Here is a 24,509-nt window from a genome sequence, read left to right as displayed (position 1 = left end):
ACCTCAGCCTCCCAAGTGCTGGGATTACAGGTATGTAGCACTATTTTTGATCTTTTGAAACAGGCTCTCACCATGTAGTTCAGGCTGGCCTTGAACTCACTTCGTTATTAACTAGGCTAACCTCAAACTCACAGCAAACCTTCTGCCTCAGTCTCCCAAGTGCAGGAATTAAGATATACACCACCAATTCTGGTTTAACAGAGTCCTTCAAACTATGGCTCACGTGTGGCTGACCCTGTCCTTGGCATTTGACCCAAGACCCTGCCAATCATGCCTGAGACACAATGACTGGCTCAAGGGTGGTATATGACCCACACTGGGACAGTCAGTTCCTTGTGTGAGACACCCATGTGGCAGAGGATGCTATACCTACATGCTTCTTTAGTGGAACTCCCCAGGGCCATCTCCAGAAGCAAACGAGATGCTCAGCCAGTAAAAAGCCCAAAAGAGAAAACAAAGTGAATAAAAGGAAAAATCTAGTGGCCAAGTGAAATTGTTTAATGCCTTGGACCCAAAAATATTTCTGGACTTTTTCATTTTATGAGTCAGTTCATCACTCCCTTTTAATTTTTGCTTTAACTAATTTGGATTGAGTTTCGGTCACTCATTATTGAGAGATTCCTGACTAATGCAGCAAGCAGGCAGCCAGTCACTTTGGCCAGAAAGTGCCCTTGCATGCTGTGCAGACAGCTCCAAGGGCTTCCTAGTCTCTGCAGTGTGAGCTGAGAGGTGGGGAGGAGATAGGAGGGCTGGCACAGCAGCAGCTCCCTCACCTTATTGAGCCTGACTCTTTTTAGATTCCCAGAAAAATCTGTTTGTAGATAAGGAAGGCCAGTCTGTGTAAAGTCACACTTTCCATGCAATCTCTAATAATTTTCAAATTGAGTTAGAACTTTAAAAAAAAATCTGTTTAAAATTTTCTTTGATGCCTGCTTGTAATCACAGCATTCAGGAGGCTGAGGCAGGGGGATCACCAAGAGTTCAAGGCCAGCCTAAACTACATAATGAGATTCTATCTCAAAAAACAAAAACAAAAAATTCCAGAGAAAAGATTTTTTTATCTTTTATTAACAAAGAGCTACTATGACTTATTTGAAATTGTATGCTTTCTAGGTTGTATATTGCAATGCAAGTGAAGCTTAACTTTAACAAAGCCAGCTCCTTTTCTGTGTTACCTGCTTCAAAAGAGCAAGGACCAAAAAGTCTGTCAGGTGGTGAAAGGAGACAAAGATGAAGAAGGAGAAAAAGTATGATTTGACTCAATAAATATTTAATGAACACCTAACTTACACCAAGCATTACACTGGATGATACAGGCCATGCAAGGCGAGGCAGATGAGAGGTCAGAGAATTTACTATAGTCAAAGAATAGAGCAAAGGTAAGAGCTGAATGATATACTGCAAGAGAGTGGTGGGCAGATCCGAGACACAACCACGCCAGCAGGGAGAAAGCAGGGACGTTTGCATTTGATTTTAATGTGAAGGGGGTCTGAAAACAACATTCCAGGGACGCTTTCTTTGTTCATTTGTCTCAGTTCCAAGGATCTAAAGTGAAAGGCTTTCTGGGGTCTTGTCAAAATTGCAACTTGTAAACATGTGCTCTTGAGAGACCTACAAGGTGCTAAATGATTCAGAAAAGATATTCTTTATATAACCACACTTGCTTCCTTGATCCTGTTTTCCACATCCTCAAACCCTTATAAAAACCGGTCTCTCCCCTGACTGTGTGATTCCTCTCTTAGAAACTCCCCCTGGTTGTTCCCTTGCAGCATATCCTAGTTAAAATAAACTCTTCTCTTTTTTGCATTCCTTATCTGCTGATAAAATCCTTTTTACTACCAATGTCTCTGGCCCTCTGTGCACCATCTTGCACAGCACTTACCAAGCTGCATGATTTACTCTAACAGTTAAACAAACCATGAGCCTTGTCTCCATCCCTGAGGTGCTTGCTGGGGTCCAGCCCAGCACACAAATCATAGTGTCTGCTCCAGTATAAACAGCCTGAGGATCTTTGCTTCAGGGCCCATTGCCCATGAAGACAGTGGTTTCCTGGGATGCCCCTCAACAGTCTGCCTTCCAGAAGGTTTTGGCTACCTGCCCAGCATGGAAAAGTGGCCTCTCCTGTGCCCATCTAAGAGCAGACTAAAACTTCCAACCCACCTGGTCCCACTGAGGAAAGGGTATTGGGTCACTCCCTTCCTCTGAGGCCCACAACTAGAGGATACTTCCAAGAAAAGGTACTTCCAAGTCATCTAAAATTAAAGGCCAGTAGAGCAAGAAAGCGTGCTAGATTTGGTCAACTATGCAGACTTGGATGACTTAGGGTCTGGAGAATGTCTTCCCCATTTGGGACAGAGACTGCATAATCCCAAGAACAATATCTTTCAGGTTTCAGTTCTGAATGTCAGAAAAAAGGAAAAGGTAAAGAGAAATATAAGTCTTTACCTTTTATTTACCTCCACTTGATAAACCTTGGGTAGCTCTGTGGCTCTGTTCCCAGCCTTTGATAGTTTTTGTCTGCAAATTTCCTGCTAAGAATTTACAAAACAGCACTCTTGAGCAGGAAGATAAGAAGTACCTATTTGTTGAATAACATCAAGGGGGAAACTGCTAGCTCATCCATTTTGTTGTTAAATTGCTCAAAAGGATCAAAATACCAATTAACTTGCTGGCTCTGAAATCTTTGATATCCCCAGATTTACTGACATTTTCAAACTCCTGCTCATACTTGCCTACTGGTTTTCTGATTATGAACAAAGAAATGTCAATCTGTTCAGCATTTGACCTGTTTTCTTAAATATTTTTATGTATTCAACACTGTGTGGCTAAAAATACTTGACTAGTTACATTCATGAGCTAAACTAATCTTTTTCTTCTTGTTCCACCTTCAAATTTAAGAGGGGGAAAAAGAAGCTTAAAGACAGTTCTTTTTAAAAAAGCCATTTCAATCTTATTTTTTATTTAAAAGCTCTCACTGCAAGGTGCTTCCCCCCTTTTTCTTTCCTGAGGAATTTAGCGGAGTTTGAAGACTTGGAAAAGTGAACTGGCATAACTAGGATCAATTCTCTCCCAAGAACATGTTGGGAAAATGACCTTGGGCATTCAGTTAGAATTGGGGGGAGGAGGGGAAGTGTCCAGGAAAAGGCAGATTTTACAAGGGGTTGCAATATGCCTCTTTGGGCATCCATAGGCAGTTGTGCCTCTTTCTCACAGTTGTTCATTTTTTCACAAAAAAAATTCTATGAAAATACTACCCACAACAAAAAAAAAAAAAAAAAAAAAAGAAAGAAAGAAAATACTACCCATACTCACATTGCATACATAAGGCATCCATACAGTGGTTGTACAGGAAAAAGGATCATTTCTTTCACAGGTAAAGACAATTTCTAGATTTAGAAGCTTTGTGCATTTTGTGCATGTTAATAACTAAATGTAGTGAAGTAAGGTGATTAAAATACAGATGATAAAACTAGACTGTTGGGGGTTCAAAGCTTGGCTTTATCATTTATTTATAACATGGCAAAGTCCTTACTTTGGGAAAGTCAATTTCTTTGCATGCACCAATTTCCTCACTTGTAAAATGAGGATAACAATAGAATCCAGCTTCTAAGTTTGTCTTATGGGTCAAATGAGAGCATTCACTAGAGGATAGTGCCCTAAAGTGTCCCATGCTTTGAGGACATTTTAGGTGTAGGAAAGTGCTCATTATACCATTCCTGAGCCTAGAGAGGAATGTGTGCTTGGGTGTGAAAGGATTTTGCCCTGAATGGGAAGCTGCAGTGGGGGAAGGCTGGGAGGCGGAACCAAGGGGCTCTATCTTGAGGTCACCTTCCCCGCCCCTAGGCAATTTACCTGTGTCGCGAAATGAATTCCAATGGGCTACCTGTGCATCAGTAATGCCCCTTAGGCACCACCCCAAACCTAAGCTATATGTATAGCTTAGGGGGGCCACAACACTGGCCGGGCAGAAAGAAAGCCAGACCCTGGAGGTCATGGAGTCTCTCTCTGCATTCTTAAAATATAGACCACTTTTAATCTCATATTTCTATCTTTTTAGCCGCCAAAAACTCTATCAGTTGGTTCCCTGACCAGGAAGGGCAGGCGAGTGACTCCTGGGATCCTCCCAGTCTGAGTTCCCTGCCAATTCACGGACTGGACTGCATCCTGAATTAATTCCTCACTTCTCAACACGCAGGAGCTGCTCACTTGTCGCTGCTGGTTTGCAAACAACGGTCTAATTCATTTACCGCAGGTGAGCCAAGTCTGAAGATTATTCCGTGGTGGGCCAGGCCCCACGCCGGATTTTCTTTCCGTTCCCTGGACTGGAGTAGCACTCTCAGGTCCCTTGGGCAGCCCCGAGGCAGAGCCATTACTATAATCCATGGGAAATCCACTCGTGCTTTTTGGTGAAGATCAAAAAACATGAGTTTTGGAACCGATTACTGCCGGTCTAAGAGGCCAGGTGATGGCCTGACCTGCCTTAGATCAAGGTAGGTTGGCTCACTTTACTGTGATTCGGTCATGAGGACCACTTCCTGCCCCCCAAAAATCACACCTCTGGAGTGCCTGGTTCAAAAGGCTACCTAAAACGAAAAAGCTGATCTTTTATTTACAGCTTATCACACTGGCAGCAAGTTTACAGAAACTCTCCATCTTTAGGCCTTTGTTTTAAGAATGTGCCCCTCTCTCCCTCTGCTCCTCCAGGATCCCTCCCCCTCCCCACACTTAGGAGGTGGCTTCTTTCTTTACGGCTTCTCCCCTGTATCTCACACACCAAACCCCGCAGCTTTCTTAGTGTCCTCCTTTCCTCCCTGCTTCACCCATTTCTCAATCCCTCCCTGCGTGTGCGCCAGGATGGGGGAGGTGTGCACAGACAACATTGGGCTGTGCGAAGGTGGTGCAGGTGGGGTGTGCATAGTGTGCAGTGCACACCGAGGGGCCTATGTGGGTTGCTCTGGGCTTTCACGGCGTGCCCCAGCTCTGTGCTCCACCCTGGGTGCTCTCTGCGTCTCCCTAGCAGTCCCAGTCTGCTCTATAAACAGCTGTTCAAGTTTTTATTTGAGCTCAACAATTTTTCCCTTTTATACATCCTCAAACCATTTAATCAAGTTTTATTTGGATTCTAGATTTAAAAAACATGCTTCCACCTAGTTTCCCAGCTGGTCAAAATGGTGCTAAAACTGGTTAAATAAAATCTCTTGGGGTTAAGAGACATTGGACAAGACTTCAATTGATAGATGGAGAAAGTGGCCACCTGGTTATTTTACCATCCTTGTTTATCAATTGAGGCCTCCAATAATCTCCATAGCCTTATGGGAGACACCTCAGCTAAAGTTCATATGACTAAGACAATTCATTGTTGCTTATCTGATGGTATATTCATGCTTTTGAATATAAAATTGAGATTATTTCTGCTGCCTTTTTCTTGTGTTCCAGCCAAAAGATACAGATCAGACCAACACGAGGTCATCAGTCAAATAATAATTTTTAAACAAAAATTTATACAATGTATGATGACAAGTGTTTTCTTTCAGATACAGACGTATGCTTAGAGATGCTTCACAAATTTCTTCAGTACTCAAATGTTAAAATTCCCATGGTTAATAGTCATTTAATGTTCTATGTTAAGCTTACTGCCTATACTGCACTGTACTATTATCAATCTTCTGGATGTTCAATGACTGAAATTAAGAGATAATTATAAATTCCTTTTGGATTCCTTTTGCTGGGATCCACCAGATCTTTTCCAGAAAAAAAGTTATATGATGCATGCAGAATAACAATATCAGCACTGGGGCAGAGGCCAGGTTTGAGCCTTTCCCAGCCTGTCTGCCTGCCCTGGCTCCGCCCTTCACCGAGCCATAATTAACTATACTCAACTGGTGTTAAATGACACTGTAGCTGATCTCACTCCTAAATAAAAAGGTAAAATTAATAAAACAGGCCGTCTTCCAAAAATCAGATGGCATTTGACATTCTAACAACATAAAGAGATACTTATATATGACAAATAAATGACATGTCAGTTCCTAAAATTCCCTGGACCTTATCCTCCTTATAGGAGCCATTACTGAAGTTATGATCATAAGTACTCTGTTGATTGTATTATTAGACTTCTGTATACTTGATTCTACAGATACCTTCTACTGTGTACCAGATCCCAAGACAAAAGGCTAAACTTGGTCCTTAAACCCCACAAGGAGACCTTAATATGGCTTCTCATGTTTTCAACAACAGAGATAAAAAATAACAATCTGAGATCTTTTAGCAATGTCACATAGAGCTCTGAGACAGGTAAACCGACACAACAATCTGAGATCTTCTAGCAATGTCACTTAGAGCTCTGAGACAGGTAAACCGACAGAAGGTGGAGCTGCCTGAGCCCCTCCTGGATCATGCTTTGAATGCAGCAGAAGGACATTGGGCAAGAGAGTGCCCCATCCTGGCATTCCTTTGGGGCCTTGCCCCAGGGCCACTGGAGCGACTATCCTAGCCACAAGAGAGTGGGTAAGCCACTCCTCCAACTTCTAACCCTCACAGGAAATGCCAGCACTGCCAGATTCATTGCTGACAGATCTGCTTGGACTTGCTACTGACAGGGCTCGGGGCCCACAACCCCATTAAGGTGTCCTTCTCAGAGCCCCAAGTCCCACTAGAGGTCTCAAGTAATACATTCTCTATACTTGTGGACATAGAGGCCATGTATAGGGTTCTTGCTGAGTTTTCAGGCTGCTATATTAAGTCCTCAGTCTCTATAGGGCGTACTGATGGCCAACCTATGCAGTCTTTACAGACAGGGCCTATTTCATGCAGGTTCCAGGCTGCTTCTTCTCTGGTCGATCCCATAGTTTGAGATACCTCCAATCCCACCTGTGCTGCCCATGCCATACCTATTTTAATTTGTCTCAGGGATCCTTCAATTCTTCCTTGTGTTCCCCAATATCCTATAGCTTCCAAACATTTACAGGGACTTAAATCTGTAATTAAGCACCTTTTAGACAATGGTTTTCTTAAACCTACCCATTTATCCAACAATACTCCCATTCTCCTGGTACTCAAACCTGATGGGTCTTACCCTCTAGTACAGTACCTTAAAATACTCAATAGTTCTGTTACCCCAACCCACCTAGTGGTACCAAACCCTTATACTATGCTCTCTCATATCCCTCCCTCCACCACTCACTTTACAGTCCTAAATCTTAAAAATGCCTTTCTATTCCTTTGTGGTTTTGCAGACTGACCCAGATACTCTGAGGTCTCAACAGCTTACACCTGTTATCTCTAGTAAAACCTCTCCTTAGGAACACATAGCACCCCCTTCTTTCCAATTCATCAATTTCTCAGACACAAACCTGGTCAAGACTGGCAGATTTTACATACATGCCTTGCTACAAAACTCTCAAATATCTTCTTACCTTTGTTTGTACCTTTTCAGGATAATAAAAGTCTTTCCCACAACCAGGGAAACTGCTGATATACTTACTAAAGTCTTGGTACAGCAAATCATCCCAAGGACTACAATCAAGGTGGAGAGCCCATACCTGGTCTTCTCAGCAACCTCAACAGTGGTCAAAGTTGCTGGACTGCCATCTTAGTTTCACATCACTCAAGCTAAGTGGTGCCCTCCCAGCCCTAGATCTAACCACCCTTTTCTCATGTTTTGTTATCCAATTTGGTTCCTAATTTCTTGCATTCTATTAATTATCATTTTACAGCAGGACTCTCAACAGTCTTTCCTAAAGACTCCCATATCATGCGTAAGATCATCTTCATAGTGTTCTATGTGACAACTGTCTTAGTTCTTTCTACCCTCAGCTGTTTGGTTAAACACAAGATCCCTAAAGGCCTAGGCTCTTACCTTCCCTATAGTGACACAGCCATGGCCTTCCCCACCCCTCCTATTCTTTCCAGCTCAACTCCTGGACCAGAGACAAGTCCTAACTACCTACCCTCTTAACTTTTACCCTTTCAGATGGGGAAATAATCACCTCTCATAACTTCACTCCTCCTAACCACACACTTATTTTTCAGAATTCTACCTCACCATGGCAATGATTCTACCTTAACATGGTCCTAATAAAATGACATCTAAATCAAAGGCACCTTTCCTCCTACCTCACTCATAACACCTTGTCTCTTTGTTTTCCCAGTCTAATGTGTGGGCATTCACCAGTGATAAAGTTGTCCTGGTTAAAACACCTGATGCCAGCTTCCACATGGTGGAACTGTCATCCCATCGACCCTCCTAAACCCCAGTACAGTACCCCCTTTCAGCAGGAAGCAGTAAAAAAGAAAAAGAAAAACTTTGCCCTTTTTCCTAATAACAAAAAGACGGGAATGAAAGGATTGTGCCCTGAGTGGGGACTGGTAGTGGTGGGAGGCTGGGAGGTGGAACCAAGGGGCTCTATCTTGAGGTCACTTTCCCCGCCCGTAGGCAATTTACCTGTGGTGTGAAATGAATACCAATGGGCTACCAGTGCATCAGTAATGCCCCTTAGGCACCACCCCAAATCTGAGCTATATGTATGCCCCCCACAACACATGTCCAGCAGAAAGAAAGCCAGACCCTGGAGGTCATGGAGTCTTTCTCCACATTATTAAAATAAAGACCACTTTTATCTCATATTTCTATCTTTTTAGCCATGGCAAAAATTCTATCAGGGTGCATCACTTCCTCCAGAAGCTTTACTCAGTGAGGAAGGAACATTTTCACAAGAACGACAAAAAAATCTGCAGAAACTGAGAACTAAGCATTTTATGAATATCTATAGATATTTCTTTTTTAATGAGACCAGGAGGAGGCTTACCTAACCTGTCCCCTAAATCATGCAGGGTGGTTGGAGCACTATAAAAATACTACAACACTGACACAAGTGAATGGCAGTTGACAACTAGCAAGGAGAGTAGGAGGAGCAACCCCAGGGGACAGGGATGGCCAAGAGACAGCTGTATTTACAAACTGCATTTCCAAGGGTACTGGTCTAACCTTTTCACGAACTCTTCAAAGAGGATGCGGTGGGAATAGCCCTGCCTGCGGATGTTGACGGTCTCCAGGATGCCTGTGGAGCGGAGCTGGACCAGGACCCTCTCTCGGCAGAACTGCAGGGCCTCTCGGTCATCATTGGGTTTAATGCAACGCACGAAGTGAGGCTGTCCAACCACCATTTTGGAGAGCAGGTCCATCAGAGAATACTGCCAGGGAGAAAAGCTCACCTGTGATGACATTACTAACAAGGGGTTGCAGGGCCCATTGGAGCAGTGTAAGGTCTCTGAGTGACTCTCAGACCTCTGAGTCAAAACAAGAAATCAGCACCAAGGGATGGCACTGGAATTTCTCAAAAAAGCATTTTGAAGCATCTAAGGCCAAGCAGTATCTCCATGTGGCAGAAACTTATCTAAGAACATGTTCTAAGTTATCCTGAAATATTCTCTGGTATCCAAAATGATACTGTACAAATCATAATTTAAAATTCCTGGCCTTGGGGGAAAGAGTTAGTTATTTCCTTAGCCTAAGAACTACCAGAAAGTCTAAGTAAATCCAACTAATACTACTTATGCAAGGTAGAGGAATGTAAAAGAAAATTGGAGAAAAAGATTATGATCAAGATCAAGTAGCATACTCCTGGCAGAGAGAAGAGAGGAGAAAAAGTGTGGGAACCCAGAGAGAAGTTGTGTCAGGAGACCCCCAGATGTCACCCATGACACCCATTTTCAGAGCTCTTCTTGCAGGGAGGCCTTCAGGGGCAACTTTAAGCCACAAAGGAAAGGAGTTCTATTTATTCTATTTGGCCTTAATGACCAAAGCTGTTCTTGTCTAACTTACCAATGTAACTCATTTCTCAGGTGTAACACTTGGAAGCCAGTGTTTCAAGAATACCAAATTAATTTTCAAGAGTATATTTCTGGAAAACTAAGCCAGAGGCTTCTCTATTAATAAGGATGGTCCTGCATCTTTTTTTTTTTTTTTTTTTTTTTTTTTTTTGCACTGGGAATCAGGACCTCACACTTGCCAGGCAGGTGTTGCACCACTGCCCATATATTCCTAGCCAGTCCTGGATCTTGAAGATGACTTCACAGAGTCAAACAGGCTCTAAATTCCATAAGGAAACACACATACACACACACACACACACACACACACACACACACACACACGGAGGGTACATACTAGGAGGGTGAGGATATAGTCACTAACGGGAATAGAATTAGAACAACTAGAAAAATCCAACCACCAGATAAAGTACAAATTGCAAGTCATGCCACGAGGGTACCAAAGAAGGGATCTCTGCAGAGCTGGAATGCTAGGGTCAAAGGTCTGGTGTCTCTGTAACTCACACTGTGAGCCAATTCTAGTCCAACTCTGAAACAACTGAGTATGTTGATTTTTATGGCTTCAGATCCTTCTTATACCTTCCATATACAGGGCTGATTCCTAGGTCCTGTCCCTCAGTCCATCTGGTTCCTACATTGCCCAGCTTCTCACCCTCCTGAAAACCCAGCCCTGCAGACTCCCTTCCTGTGCCAATACCACGTTACCTCCTTGCTTGGCTCCCCCACCCCACCCCAGATCAGTTCCCACATTGGCATAGCATAGCACCACTCTACCATGAAGCTACCTGGCCCTTAGCTCCTGGTGCTCCATGGTCTGTAGTATGAAGATCAACAAGCCTGTGCAGACTGGTAGACATGTATGTCTAATCTTTGCTGTGCAGAGCCCTTCAGAGATAATGTTTTTATTCAAAGGAAGCATTTTACTAGATGAAATACCAGAAATTGCAGTAGTAGAAATGGTCAATAATAGGGCTCAGGTGAATGGGATTTGCACTGTGTCAATTCACTCTAGAAATAATAAAATCAATGCTTTATTCAATATGCCACTTTCTGGAATTTTATTATCTATGATTATAAGAGATAAAAGTATTTTTAATTGGTCCTTTTTGGTCTAGACAAATAAGATCATTTGATTACTCCTGTAGCTTTAAAGCCAAGAAGCAGCTCAAAGGCCAACGGAACAAGCACATTCAATACTAAAGGCTGTGTGTCTGGTGGCCTCTCTCCACTGTTGCCACCATTTGTCCCTCCCCGTATCCCACCTTCTTTCTTAAGGGCTCTGGTGCTTTGCCTTTGTTCCAATGACTCCTTCATCCCCAGACCTCTCATGGGAAGGCTAGCAAGTCCCCTCTGGAAGCAGATCAAATAGAGATCGAGGAGACTCCATACCCGGAAGTAAGAAGCCATGGTTTGCCTCTTCATGTTGGTGGTTTCTTCTGGATGCCGCATCACCTCGAGGGTGTCCACCTGGAAACACAGCAACAGGGAGGTGGTTTTAGGATACAGGTTCTTCATTCATTCATCAGGTTTCCCAAAATCTGAAAGCTTCTTTGGGCAAAGAGACAAGAGCACACCTCATGGGGAGAATTCTTAAAGACAGAATATAAAGAAAAAATGAAGTGCATATTCAAGAAAACTAGATAGAGGTCAATAAGATTAGGTGGTTATAAAGCTGTGGATCCCCAGCCCAGGTAGCAGCACAGGAAATTCAGCCAGCATCAGTTGCCCCCCTTTCCATTAGACCCTGATCCTCTCCATACCCTGGCTGACCAGTTCCCACATTCTTGCTGCAAGCAGGAGTTCACATGGGCACCAAATCCCTCAGGAACCCCTGGCTCATCCCAATTGTCTCTGCAGCTATCTCAGTTGGCTACAGGGAATTTTGGACAAAAATAACAGTAGGAAGGAATTGCAAAGGGACAATGTTTCGTTATTCACTGTAGCTCAAAAATAAAATCCCAGCTTCGGCTGGCCAAGCGCACGACTGTTTCAGTGCCAGCCTCACACATCAGGTATGGCAGCTTCCCACTGGCTCTGGACTCATGGCAAGGGGTGACACAGGAATGGTGGAACAGGAAGATGCTGCTGTTCACATGGCTTCTGCTAGTGGGCTGCTGCCCAGCCAGTCACTCCCCATGTGGGGAAGATTTCTACAGCTCTGGGCAACAAAATTGAAAAATGGGTGCTAAGAGGTGAAGGGCTCGTGGGGGTGGCAACAATGACACCTGGACAAGTACTTAGGGGACTGTGAAAAATGGAAGGAAGCACTTCAACTGGGTTGGATAAAGAAAACAGGATTCTTTAAGAAGGGAGAAAGCTTGGGGCTAAGTTCTTTAAAATGAGAAAAATCCAGGGACCTTAAACAGCAGGAAGCCAAGTGAAGACACAAGCCGGGCTGCACTCTGGCTGCTGGCTGTCTACTCACATGCAGCTGAAACAGTGATACACCTGCTGGGCTATTTGTCAGTTTCAAAGTACGCTTTCTGTTTTATTTTGTTTGTGGGACTGGGGACTGAACTCAGGGCCTTCACAGAGGGCTATAGCCTCAGTCCTTTTCTTATTTTTGAGACAGGTTCTCACTAAGTGCCCAATTTGCAATCCTCCTGCCTCATCGTCCCAGAGTGCTGGGATGACAGGTGTGCACCACCATGAGCCAACTTCAATTTATTTATTGAAAAAGGAGAAAGTAAGACTATTTAGGATAAAGACTGCTCTAATATAGGAAAGGAAAAAGAAATACAAACTGCCTGACCCCACCTGCAGACAGGGTGCTGCCTTCCCTCAGTGGTGCAGAGATTGGTCTGCACTGCAGGTTTCTTTTCCCCTCCCCTCTCCCCATCAGAGGGCAGCGCTGTGGGTGTGGGGTTTGGGTGAGCTAAGCAGGATTTAAGGTAAGATCTTGGCTAGAGTTAGCCTTCAGCTGAATGCTAAATTCTGAGTTTTCTTAACCTTTTCTCCCCTCACCCACTCCCCCATAACCACACACACATACAACTTTTGAGAGTTTCTCCACCACTTCCTTGTATTTAGAGCTCTCCTCCACCCCAACCCTCAAAACACATACAAAGAAGCACCTCTGGCTTTGAGCCTTGCTTCTGCTCATCGTTACCTTCCTTTTTTGCCAGGGAAAACCAGCCCCCAAGGTTGTGGTCCACTGTGAAAGGGCTGTTGAAAAGCTTGCCCAGATTGCTCTATTTGTATGTTATAATGAATTGACCCATTATGTATACTTAGAAAATAAAGAAGACCTAGGCATTTGAAAATTTAATAGCTCTATGACCAGAAATCAATCTTTGCCATTTGGAAACTTTGTTTTTTGAGCTGGAGAGGTCTCACTATGTTGCCCAGGCTGGACTCAAACTCCTGGGCTCAAGAGATCCTCCTGCTCCATGTCACATACCACCATGCTTGGCATCTGAGATACAATGGAGAAAGAATAAAATGTACTATTTTGAAAATCAATATAGGCCCCTGCAGCAAAATGGGAAAATACAGAGTGAGGTACCAAAGGTAGCTCTAAGTTACAAGGCTGGTACGGACAGAAGGGAGCACTCAGTAAGTTCCTGCAGAAGGTAGAAGCCCCCAGCAAGAGGGAGTTCCTGCCTGGTCACCCAGGCTCTTACATTTCTACCTAACTTGCAGACCTAGCTTCACATACAGTGTAGTTCTCAGGAAGGTAGTGAAAACCTGTTCTTTGTTACATATAACCTGAAAATGCTAACATTTGTCTACAGATCATCACTGTGTTTTCCGGAGAAATGACATGATGCTATTAGAATATTTTCTAACTTAAGAATTTAAAAAGGTCACAGGTTGGTCAAAGGTTTCTTATATATTTACATGGTTACAAGGTTCTCTTGAACACAGAGCAGATCTGAAAGAGGAAACCAATTTCAAAAAGATCAGTAAAAGGAACATTTTGAATTAAACCACTTTCTGGTTCAATATACTTTCCTGCTGGGGAACTACTTTACAAAACAATGCAAATCACTTAAAATTGAATAAGCTTGATTTCTCCTAACCTTGGTCACTTTCTCCTTGCTGGAATTCAATACCCATATAGACAAATTAAAGTAGAAGAGGACTATTTTGGCTCATGTTAGAGGTTCAGCCCATAATTAGCTGGTTCCAGGGCAAAAGTGACACAGTAGAAGCATCTGGCAGAGTAAAGCCAGGAGGTCAGGGCAGCCAGGAAGCAGAGAGAGAAGGGGCGAACTGGGGAGTGAGATACACTCCTACCAGGTCACACCCCAGTGACCCACCTCTTTCCATCAGACCCTGCCTCCTAATAGCAAGTCAGCTCTGCCAATCACCTTCCAAAAGCTGTGGCTATGAGGTTCTTTGGGGACATTTTGATACTAACCATAACTCTGCCATATGACAAATGTCCTGCCTGGTTCGTTATAAGTGGTGCTGATTAACTTTCAAAGTCCATGAATAAGCCTGACACATTGTGTCACAGCCCACAGCAGCTGAGCAAGCTTTCAGGTACAGACTGCACACATGGAATCTTACAGGGTTATCAAAACTTGAGAAATAAAGCATACATTGAGTGTATCCTACATGAAATCACTGTATTGGACTAAAAGGTTTATCTACATTATGTCACTGAATTCTCAAATGACACCAAGGTAAGTAATATTTTTATTCCCATACTACACCTAAGAAAGTTAAGGCTCAGAGATTTTAGGTAAGTTTCCCAGAGTCTTGCAGCCGGTATGTGAAGGCAAAGACCTGATCTCAGCTTTGTCTAATTCCTAAACCTTCTTCTTAAACATTACATAGTGCCACCCTGTATAGTATGACATAGAAATCAACGTCTGAAAGCATGAAATTATTAAAAAGGTTTGCTGTACCTGTCAACTGAATTTACTAAAGAATAAAGATAAAGACTCCAAAAAAGACCCATAAACCATCCAGATATCATCAATGAATGAAAAACTGAAAAATGTTCTCCTGGTCTCAGTAAGTGCTCACTATTTGCATTCTGAACCCTCAGAAGTGCTTGTACTTATTATCTTCTTGACAAGACCTTTTGTCAGGAGTTTTTACTGCTATCAAGTGAGACATTCACCCTTAAGAAATCTTACAGCACCACCCTCCCAAGAGCCCCCGAGGCACTTACGGGATAACCTAGCATTGCCAACAGCTCAGCACAGCAATGGGCAGTGTGTCAAGAGTGGCAGCATTCGGGGCACATTACCCCAAAATATAGCAATCTGGCTTTAAGACAACAGCAAGAGCACAATGACAACTTCACCTGCCTTTCACCCATCTTCTCTGAAGCAGGCTATAAACCTAGAAGGTTCACCCTCTGACTTTCTTTCTTCCTCCTCCTCCCTGCAAGGCCCTCTTGTGTCAGGTGTTCACTACATGCTCAGAGGAAAGAATGTCACTGAATTCCTACCAGGTCACACCCCAGTGGCACACAGGGACCCAGGAAGGATCTGACGCACAGGTCTGGCTAAATTCCCCTCGTTTATGAGCACCAGGCCGATTCCTTTGTCCTCTCATCACACCTCAACATAACATGAAAATACACAGATTTCCTTGTTTCTTGGGTCTTCGTTTCTGAAGCCTCCCATGTCACTTATACTTTATATTAAATACATATGTTTCAAGAGTCCCAGCCATGAACTTTAAGGTGAGTAAGGAAAAGAAAATATACATAGCTGAGCTTCATCTAAGGCCACTTCTGTTATTTTTATCTTGGACAAGGCAGAGACTGCTGAATTTTTGTTCAGTTGGTTTTTATTTTTAGTTTTTCTGATTGCTGTTGCCCTTAATATTTTTGGATGTTTTAATTATATCTTTTAATTCTTCTCTTTTCCAAGTAAAACTCTAGTAATTGACATCTGACCTACACAAGTTACTTTTTAATAATATAAGTGTATGCCACATACTAGATGCAGACAGGGCCTCATGCAGACAGGGCCTGAAAAATAGCAGATGGTACCGGGAGGGAGATACCACTGTACTGGAATTCTGGCTGTGGAATTCTGGGTGTGGAAGAACAGGCCCTGGCAGGATCACATAGTCCAAAATCAAATCTAGGAAAGGAGGGGCATCTGGGTTGACAAAGAATATTGTAAATGGGCCCTTAATCTTTTTGTGTCATGTTCACCTTTAAAATCCGGTAGAAGCCAGTACTTCTGTACTTGTGAATGTGCCTACTGAAAGAGTTGCTGGCCCAGACCGGACACTTTAACCAGGAAAAGCTGCAGCCAAGTTAGGGGGCTTCTGACTCCCCCGCCCCCTATAGATTTACCTGTAACCCTATACCCCCATCCCTAGGAACCTGTTTCTGGCGCTAAACGTGTGCCAATGAAATACCTGTACATCCCTAATGCCCCTTGGGGTCCACCCCAGACAGAGGTTACTTATGGGCCTGACTCCACGTGTTAGAGAAGAAGAAGAAGAAGAAGAAGAAGAAGAAGAAGAAGAAGAAGAAGAAGAAGAAGAAGAAGAAGAAGAAAGGGAGAGTGTGTTCCAGAGAGAGACCACCGGCCCCGGGTGCAGTAGAGATGCTGCGCCCCGGGGCCGGGGGGGTCTCTCCCCGCATTCCCGAAATAAAGACCTAACACCTACTTGCTAACATTTATTTGTTAGCCCAAGTCAATACTTCTAATGCTTTCTTGGTCATTCACAGACATGTACAAAAGAGTAAAGAAATTTGATCTCTTGATGTGCAAGTTTCTACCTGAAGCCAAACAGGGTGACATTCAGCCTTTTCGTTTCAGCTTTCCTACTATAAATACGTGTCTATATTTCTGATGTCTCTAATGTGCTATCTAGTGCTCCTAAGCACAGAAAGCTGTGGCCCAGCTCAAGACAATTCTTGTGTTAGATAAGCTTTACTCAGGAACAAGATATACTAGCTACGAGACCAATCATACTAACGCTGCAATTGAAAAAAATTTTTTTTTGCAGTTCAGGATATTAAACCCAGAGCCTTTGTACGAGCTATATCCCTAGTCCTTCTTTAATTTTTTTAATTTGAGGGGAAGGCCTCACTAACCCTCTGAGTTGTCCAGGCTGGGCTCAATCTACTAATCCTCCTGCCTCGGGCTCTTAAAGTAGTGGGATTACAGACAAGGCCACCATGCCCAATCTTAAATATTGCTGTGGTTTGTGTCTAGAGGTCTCCCCAAAGCCTCATGTGGTCATAGGGGTTTTTTTTTGGAAACTGCTATATCTAGAGTATGTGACTGATTGGCAGCCTAATGCTGGAATTAAGGGTGCTGGGATTAATGATGGGTGATTACTGGATCAGTACACTGACCAGATTGGCGTGGCCCAAATCCCAGTAGGTTGGATAACATATAAGGTTGCTTTGCTACCTTCCAGTCACCATGGAAAGCTCTCTCCTTTCTCCTTGCTTTTGCTGTCTTCCATTGCTATGAACTGTTGCCCGTATGCCATGTGCCACTCTGCCTTGGAGCAAGCCAATTATGGACTGCAACTTCTACAAACTGTGAGCTAAATAAATCTTTCCCCCTTTAACTTTGTAAGTGAGGTATTTTGTCTCAGCAATAAGAGAAAAATACCTGAGACTGAATTTGGTACTTGAAATGGGGTTGTTGCTGTGACTATACTTGATCATATGGTTCAGGAGAGTTTGGAAATGGTTTATATGAAGAATATAGAAAGAGTGCTCGCTTCGGCAGCACATATACTAAAATTGGAACGATACAGAGAAGATTAGCATGGCCCCTGCGCAAGGATGACACGCAAATTCGTGAAGCGTTCCATATTTTAAAAAAAAAAAAAAAAGAATATAGAAAGATTCAAAAATGCCAGCTAAAAAGTAGAACTGGAACTCCTTAGACTATATTCTATGGGAGTTTCTGGTCAAAGCTCAAAAGACCACAGAAAGCTGGCAGAAATCCTCCTGGTAAAGATGAGGTTAGGGAGGTTTCTTCTGGGAAGGCCTGCATTGGCTGTTGGACTCCAAATGATGTACTTCATACTTGGCAGAAAGTTTGCCTGCATCTTGCATATGTGCAGATACTTTACTCAAGACTGAGTTTAAGTGTGGCAGACTAATCTGGCAGAAGAAATTTCAAGGCAGTCTAATATTGAGGCAGTGGCATGGCTACTGTTGGGGGCTTTTCTCCAGATTTATGTTGAGAATCAAGAGCAAAGAGTCCAGCAGAATGATTTAAAACATTGTGCATTTGGCCAGGAGGGAAAGGTCCAGTAAAGCTGTAGACTGAATAAAGCAGAGATCTTGATTGCTAAGAAGGAACATGAGACTAACAAAACATTACCTGATGGTATCACAAGAAGCTGCAGAATTCTCTGCAGCATCAAAATTGTAAACTTGGCCCATAGGGGCCACCCATGCCTTTTGGAGTTCACATTTTGCCACAGACTGCCTTGGGTGGTATACATAGGACTGTAGGATTTAACATTTTCCTTGCTAGATGTTGGACTTGCTTTGGTGCCACTGCTTAATATCCCCCATGTTTATATAACTTTTGGAGTGGAAATGTTTATCTTGTGTCAATGAATGTAGGAAATGTTTAGTTTCCTTTTCATTTGTACAAAGGCTCACAGCTAAGACTTTGCTTTAATCTCAAAGGAGACTTGGAACTTGGACTTTTCTACATTGCTTTTTAGCAATGACTCTGGCAACTCTTAAAGACAGACAAAACCCTCTTGCATAAAGCGATCTACATGAGTTTTTGGAGGGCCAGGGGTGGAATATGATTTGTGTCCAGATACCACCCCTCAAAGCTCATGCAATCATGGGATGTTTTTGGAGGCTTCTGAGACTAAATTGTGTGATTCCATTTTTTTGGTACTGGGGATTAAACTCAAAATCTCACGCTTGCCAGGCAGGCACTTATGCCACTGAGCCTAAATCCCTAGCGGCTAAAGTTTGTGATTGATTTGTATTGCAATGCTGAGATTAAGGGGGCAGCATTAAGGGTGGATGATAGTTGGGTCATTCCACTGACTGGATTAGCACCACCCTAATCCCAGTAGACTGGATACTATATAACAGACAGAAACAGTTTTGTTCTCCCTTGTTGCTTTACTATCTTTTTGCCATCATGAAAAGCTCTCTCCTCTCTCATTGCTTTTACTGTCTTCTACCATCATGAACTGTTGCCCCTCTGCAAAGTGCAAGTCGGCTTTGGAGCTAGCTGATTATAGACTGAAACTTCCACAAGCTGTGAGCCAAGTAAATCTTTCCCTTTTTAACTTTGGATATCAGATATGTTATCTCAGCAAGGAAAGAAAAGTAACTAACACAAATATTATTTCATATAAAGAAATGCTGAATATAATTATTTATAAGAAATATTCTTGAGAAGGTGTCTTTAAACAGAATGCATGAAATAATGGAGTGTAGGGTCGAAGATGACTTTACTACAATATACAAGGTCCAGATTCAATTACTAGTACTACAAAAAAAGAAAAAGAAAGCAAGAAAGAAAGAAAGCAGGCATATGTGTTGATCTGTTCATTCTGATCACAATTTCATAGCAGCCTAACTATGTTTCTTCTAGGAGTGAAAGTTCAGTGTTTACAGGACAGACTATATTAATCATTTTCTTATCAGTAGGACAAAATACACAACAACCACAATTTAAAGGAGGAAAGACTTTAGCTCATGGTTTCAGAGAGTTCAGTCCACTGTTGGCTGGCTCCAGGGCAGAAACAGCATTTTGGGAGAACATGGTAAAGAAAAGTTGCTCAATCTATGTATTCAGGAAGCAGTAGAGAAGGAAAAGCTAAGGACAATCATACATCCTTCCATGTCAGCCCCCAGAGACTCACCTCCATCAACTAGCCTCCACCACCTATCAGCACGTTAAGCTATGAAGTCACCAATGTATTAATCCACTAACAAGTATAGCACTCCATGAACCAATCACCTTCCCAATGTCTCACTTCTGAACACATGACACTTTAGGGTGACATTTTAAGCCTAAGCCATAACATAAACCACAACTTTCACACAAAAAGTCAACTGTATTTAATAGAAACAATTTTACACATACGAGCAAGAGGCTCTCAGAAGCAGGAAAACATGTAAGTCTCTTCTAGGGACTCAAATAACCTATGTTAAATTATCCTTACCATCAAGTAGCAAAGTTAAAAACTAGGAGTAAAATGGATCATGTGGATATAAAATCATTGTTATTTAAAACCTTTTTGAGTTCCTACTTTGTGCAAGTAAGTCTTTTGTTATCAGTAGAAATAAATATACTGATACACATCTGTATAAATTTTGGAATAATATGCAACAGTTTTATATGTTGTTGAGCTGTGTATTTTTATTAAAAATTCTGTGTAAACAAATAAAATAAGAAAATTCAATGTATCATCTGTTTATCATTCCATAACCTTTGAGATAATTGTTTTTGGCATTAATACACAATCTTCTTTTATCATGGGACCTCAAGGGGATGCCTAGATTCCACTAAACCCTATAAATACTATGCTTTCCAATACATACATACCTATGATAAAGTTTAACTATAAAATATGATATGGTTTGTGTCTAGATGCCCTCCATAGCCTCATGTAGTCATGGGAGCAGGCTTCTAGAGTTATGATTTATTCATGGTCCAATGTCAGGATTACAGGTATAAGAGCTACAGTCACCCTGGTAGGCTGCATATAATATAAGGGAGAGAAAGAGGTTTTCTCTCTCATCTTCTCCTTTGGTTGGCTCTTGCTGCTTTTGCTGTCTTCTGCCACCATGAACTACTGCCCTCTGCTATGTGCCACCCTGCCTTGGAGCCAGCTGATTATGGACTGCAACTTTCAAAAGCTGTGAGTCAAATAAAATATTTCCTTCCTTAATTCAGGTATTTTGTCAAAGCAATGGGAGAAAAGCAACCAAGACAGAATTTGGTACCAGGAGTGTAGTCATGGTACCAGGAGTGTGGTCATTGCTATGACTATACTTGATCATGTGGTTCAAAAAGCTTTGAAAATGGATGTGGGAAGAGTTCAGAAAGGTTCAGAGATATCACCTGGAAAGACTAGAGCTAGAATACCTTAGGCTGTTCTGTATAGAAGATTCTGTTCAGAGCTCAGAAGACCAGAAAACTGGTAAAGTTTAGGCTCAGAAAATTTCTGCTGGGAAGAAGGATTGTATCGGTTGTTGGACTCCAGACAATGTGTGGTATGGTTTGGCAGAAAGTTTGTCTGCATTTTGCTTCTGTCCAGAGACTTTGCCTGAGACTGAGATTAAGGGCATTCAAATATTAATCTGGCAGAAGAAATTTCAAGGCAGTCGAATATTGAGACTGTGGGATGGCTGCGGTTGGGGGCTTTTAGCCAGATTTATGCTGTGAATCAAGAGCAAAGAGCCCAGGAAAATGATTTAAAATGTGAGTTTGGCCAGAGAGAAAGCTCCAGCAAAGCTGTGGCCTGCAAAGACAAAGCTGAGGAGATCTCAGTTGTTGCCAAGGATGTTGGTATGTTGGTTACTTTTTTCTCATTGCAGGGACAAAATACTCAACATCTAAAGTTAAAAGAGGAAAGCTTTGTGGAAATTTTCAGTCCATAACCAGCTGGCTCCACAGCAGGTTGGTGGGGAAGAGGAGCAACAGTTCCTGGTGGCCAGAAGACAGCAAAAGCAACAAGAGCAAAAAGGAAGGAGTGTGAGAACAAACCTCTCTTTCTCTCTCTCTCTCATATTGTATGCAGGCTACCTGCCCCAGGGTGGGTATGGCACTCGCATCTATAATCCCAGCATTGGACCTAGCATCAATCACAAACCTAGAAGCTCACCCTCATAACTGTATGAGACTTTGGTAGAACATATAGACACAAACTATAACATTCTGCCCTGGGCCGTTTATGAGAAAGTCATTTTAGTCCATCTCTGAGAGCTGTCAAAGTCCTAATAATTTCAGTATTGCTGACAAGTCTAAGTTTCAAGTCTCCTCCAAAATCTAAGGCAAATTCTTAGCTGTGAGCCTCTGAATGAAAAGCTAAACACTTTCAACATTCAATGGCACAAGATAAACATTACCATTCCAAGTAGGAATGAAAGATTGAGACCAAAGTCCAGAATCTAGGAGGGCAAACATTAAGTCCTGTAGTTCCATGTGCAGCACCCAAAACAACCTGTGACAAGTTGTGAGCTCCAAAGGACTCAACTAATTCTGATCCTATAGCACTGCTGATGCTAGCTTCCATGGCTTTTGTTTTGGCCCCACTCTGCTCCCTCCCTCATCTTTCCCTAGATGATCCATGTTCCTGGCTTCTCCAAGCTTCTTGGGTCTCTCCGGCACCTTTGGTTTCACACTCACAGCTTCACACACTATCTTGTTGGGGGCACACTGCCTGGCCTCCCAAGCCTTCTAAAACTGGGGTGAAAGCTTTCTTAACCTCAAAATTCTTGTACTCTGCATGGACCTAAAACCAGTGCCATGAAGATCCTTTGAGAATGATGTGTGTGTGTGTGTGTGTGTGTGTGTGTGTGTGTGTCTCAGGGATCAAACTCATGACCTTGAGTTTGCCAAGCCAGTACTTATGCCGCTGAGCTAAACCTCTGGCCAAAACTTAAGAGACTTTTTTTTTTGTAGCAGGGATCAAACTCACAACTGTGTGCTGGCAAGGCAGGCACTTTTGTCACTGAGCTAAATCCCCAGCCCCTGAGAATGACTTGTGGGGAGAGTTTGGAAAGGTTCAGAGATGTCACCTGAAAGGTTAGAGCTGGAATGCCTTAGGCTGCTCTTTATGGGAGATTTTCTCATCAGAGCTCAGAACCAGAAAGCTGATAGAAATCCTGCCAGTAAAGACCAAGTTTGGGAGTTTTCTCTTGTGAAGAAGGATTATACTGGCTGCTGGACTCCAGATGATACATATTATAGCTTGGTAGGAAGTTTGTCTCTATTTTGTTCATGTCCAAAGACTTTCCCTAAGACTGAGATTTTAAGTGCAGTAGACTAATTAATCTGGCAGAAGAAATTTCAACAGAGTCTAATGTTGAGATGGTGGTATCACGGCTGTTGGGGGATTTTAACCAGATTTATGCTGTTAATCAAGAGCAAAGAGCCCAGCAGGATGATTTAAAATGTTGTGAGTTTGGCCAGACAGAAAAGTTCCAGCAAAGCTGTGGACTGCAAAGATAGATCTGAGGAGATCTTGACTGCTGAAAGAATCAGAATATAAAACATGGTTTAAGGCCTCACAATAAGCATCAAGTCTGCACCCTTTGCAGCCTCAAATCTTTCTAAGTGAAAGATTTTTGCTTTGAGGAGAAAGCAGCAGAGCACCATGTTTGAGAATGGCAGTGGCTGCACCATGTACCAGCATGGCAGCAGCATAGAAAATCTGTCCTGCAGACTCAAGTTCAGAGTGCTCAGTGATCTAGGCACTCAATCCTTAAAGCCAAGAGAGAAGGAAGCCTGTGTACTGCTCCAGCTGGCAGTGGACCTTGGAATCATCTACATGGTGCTACTGTCAGGCACATGCAGAGTGCAAGAATTTTGAGGTTAAGAAAGCTTTTACCCCAGTTTTAGAAGGCTTGGGAGGTCAGGTAGTGTGCCCCCAACAAGATAGTGTGTGAAGCTGTGAGTGTGAAACCAAAGGTGCAGGAGAGACCCAAGAAGCTTGGAGAAGCCAGGAACATGGATCATCTAGGGAAAGATGAGGGAGGGAGCAGAGTGGGGCCAAAACAAAAACCATGGAAGCTAGCATCAGCAGTGCTATAGGATCAGAATTAGTTGAGTCCTTTGGAGCTCACAACTGGTCACAGATTGTGTTGGGTGCTACACATGGAACTACAGGACTTAGTGTTTGCCCTCCTAGATTTTGGACTTACTTTGGTCTCAATCTTTCATTCCCACTTGGACTGGTAATGTTTATCTTGTGCCATTGAATGTTGAAAGTGTTTAGCTTTTCATTCAGAGGCTCACAGCTAAGAATTTGCCTTAGATTTTGGAGGAGACTTGGGACTTAGACTTGTCAGCAATGCTGAAATTGTTAGGATTTTGACAGCTCTTTGAGATGGACAAAAATGCCTTCTGCATTAAGGGATGTACATGAATCTTTGGGAGGCCAGGGGGCAGAATGTTATAGTTTGTGTTTAGATGTCTTCCAAAGCCTCATGCAGTCGTGGAGGTGGATTTCTAGAGTTGTGATTGTTTCATTGTGCAAAGCTGGAATTATTAGTCTGAGTGCTACATCCACCCTGGGGCAGACAGCCTACATACAAGAGACTTGCTCTTTCTCTCCTCTCATTTTGCCCCTTTTGTCTTGTTGTTTTTGCTTTTTTCCACTGCCATGAATGGCTGCCCCTATGCCATGCCATCCTCCTGTGGAGCCAGCTGATTATGGCTGAAACCTCTACAAACTGTGAGATAAATAAACTTTTCCCTAATTTTCAGCATTGGATATTTTGTCTGAGCAACAAGAGAAAAAGTAAGACAAATTACATACAGCAAGAAAATAGCAATCATAACTAATAATAAAATAGAATCACTATGACAATATACTGTTTTCATGGTAGCATGTCCTTATAAAGGAAGTATTTTATGGTTTGTCTTTTATCATATCCAAATTTCTAACATTATAACTCTTACGTTTTAGGACCATTATTGAGTAAAATAAAGGTTACTTTAACACAAGCTCTTCAATAATCTGACTGTCAATCTTATAATTGAAATAGCTACTAAGTGACTAATTGTTGGGTACTGTATTTC

At 42.6% G+C, this 24,509-nt stretch overlaps 1 protein-coding gene and 1 non-coding gene across 4 annotated transcripts in view; one reads left to right on the top strand and one right to left on the bottom strand.

Annotated features, from left to right (window-relative positions):
- Myo3b (myosin IIIB) overlaps window positions 1-24,509 on the bottom strand; it is a 448,610-nt gene that overhangs the window by 155,954 nt on the left and 268,147 nt on the right. For all 3 annotated transcript variants that reach the window (XM_063259246.1, XM_063259248.1, XM_063259247.1), the window contains exons 24-25: window positions 11,221-11,298; window positions 8,987-9,192 (exon numbers count right to left, since the gene is read on the bottom strand). In XM_063259246.1, coding sequence (XP_063115316.1) covers window positions 8,987-9,192; window positions 11,221-11,298 — 284 coding nt within the window. The remainder of the gene's footprint in view (window positions 1-8,986; window positions 9,193-11,220; window positions 11,299-24,509) is intronic.
- Window positions 17,483-17,589, top strand: LOC134478383 (U6 spliceosomal RNA). The gene has a single exon (XR_010051007.1). It is a non-coding gene; the product is annotated as a U6 spliceosomal RNA (small nuclear RNA).

This window comes from Cavia porcellus, unplaced genomic scaffold (genome assembly GCF_034190915.1).
Source record: "Cavia porcellus strain 051 isolate PalLab524CR breed Dunkin Hartley unplaced genomic scaffold, mCavPor4.1 scaffold_12, whole genome shotgun sequence".
Lineage (NCBI taxonomy): Eukaryota > Metazoa > Chordata > Mammalia > Rodentia > Caviidae > Cavia > Cavia porcellus.
This window is presented reverse-complemented; position numbering and strand designations above follow the sequence as displayed.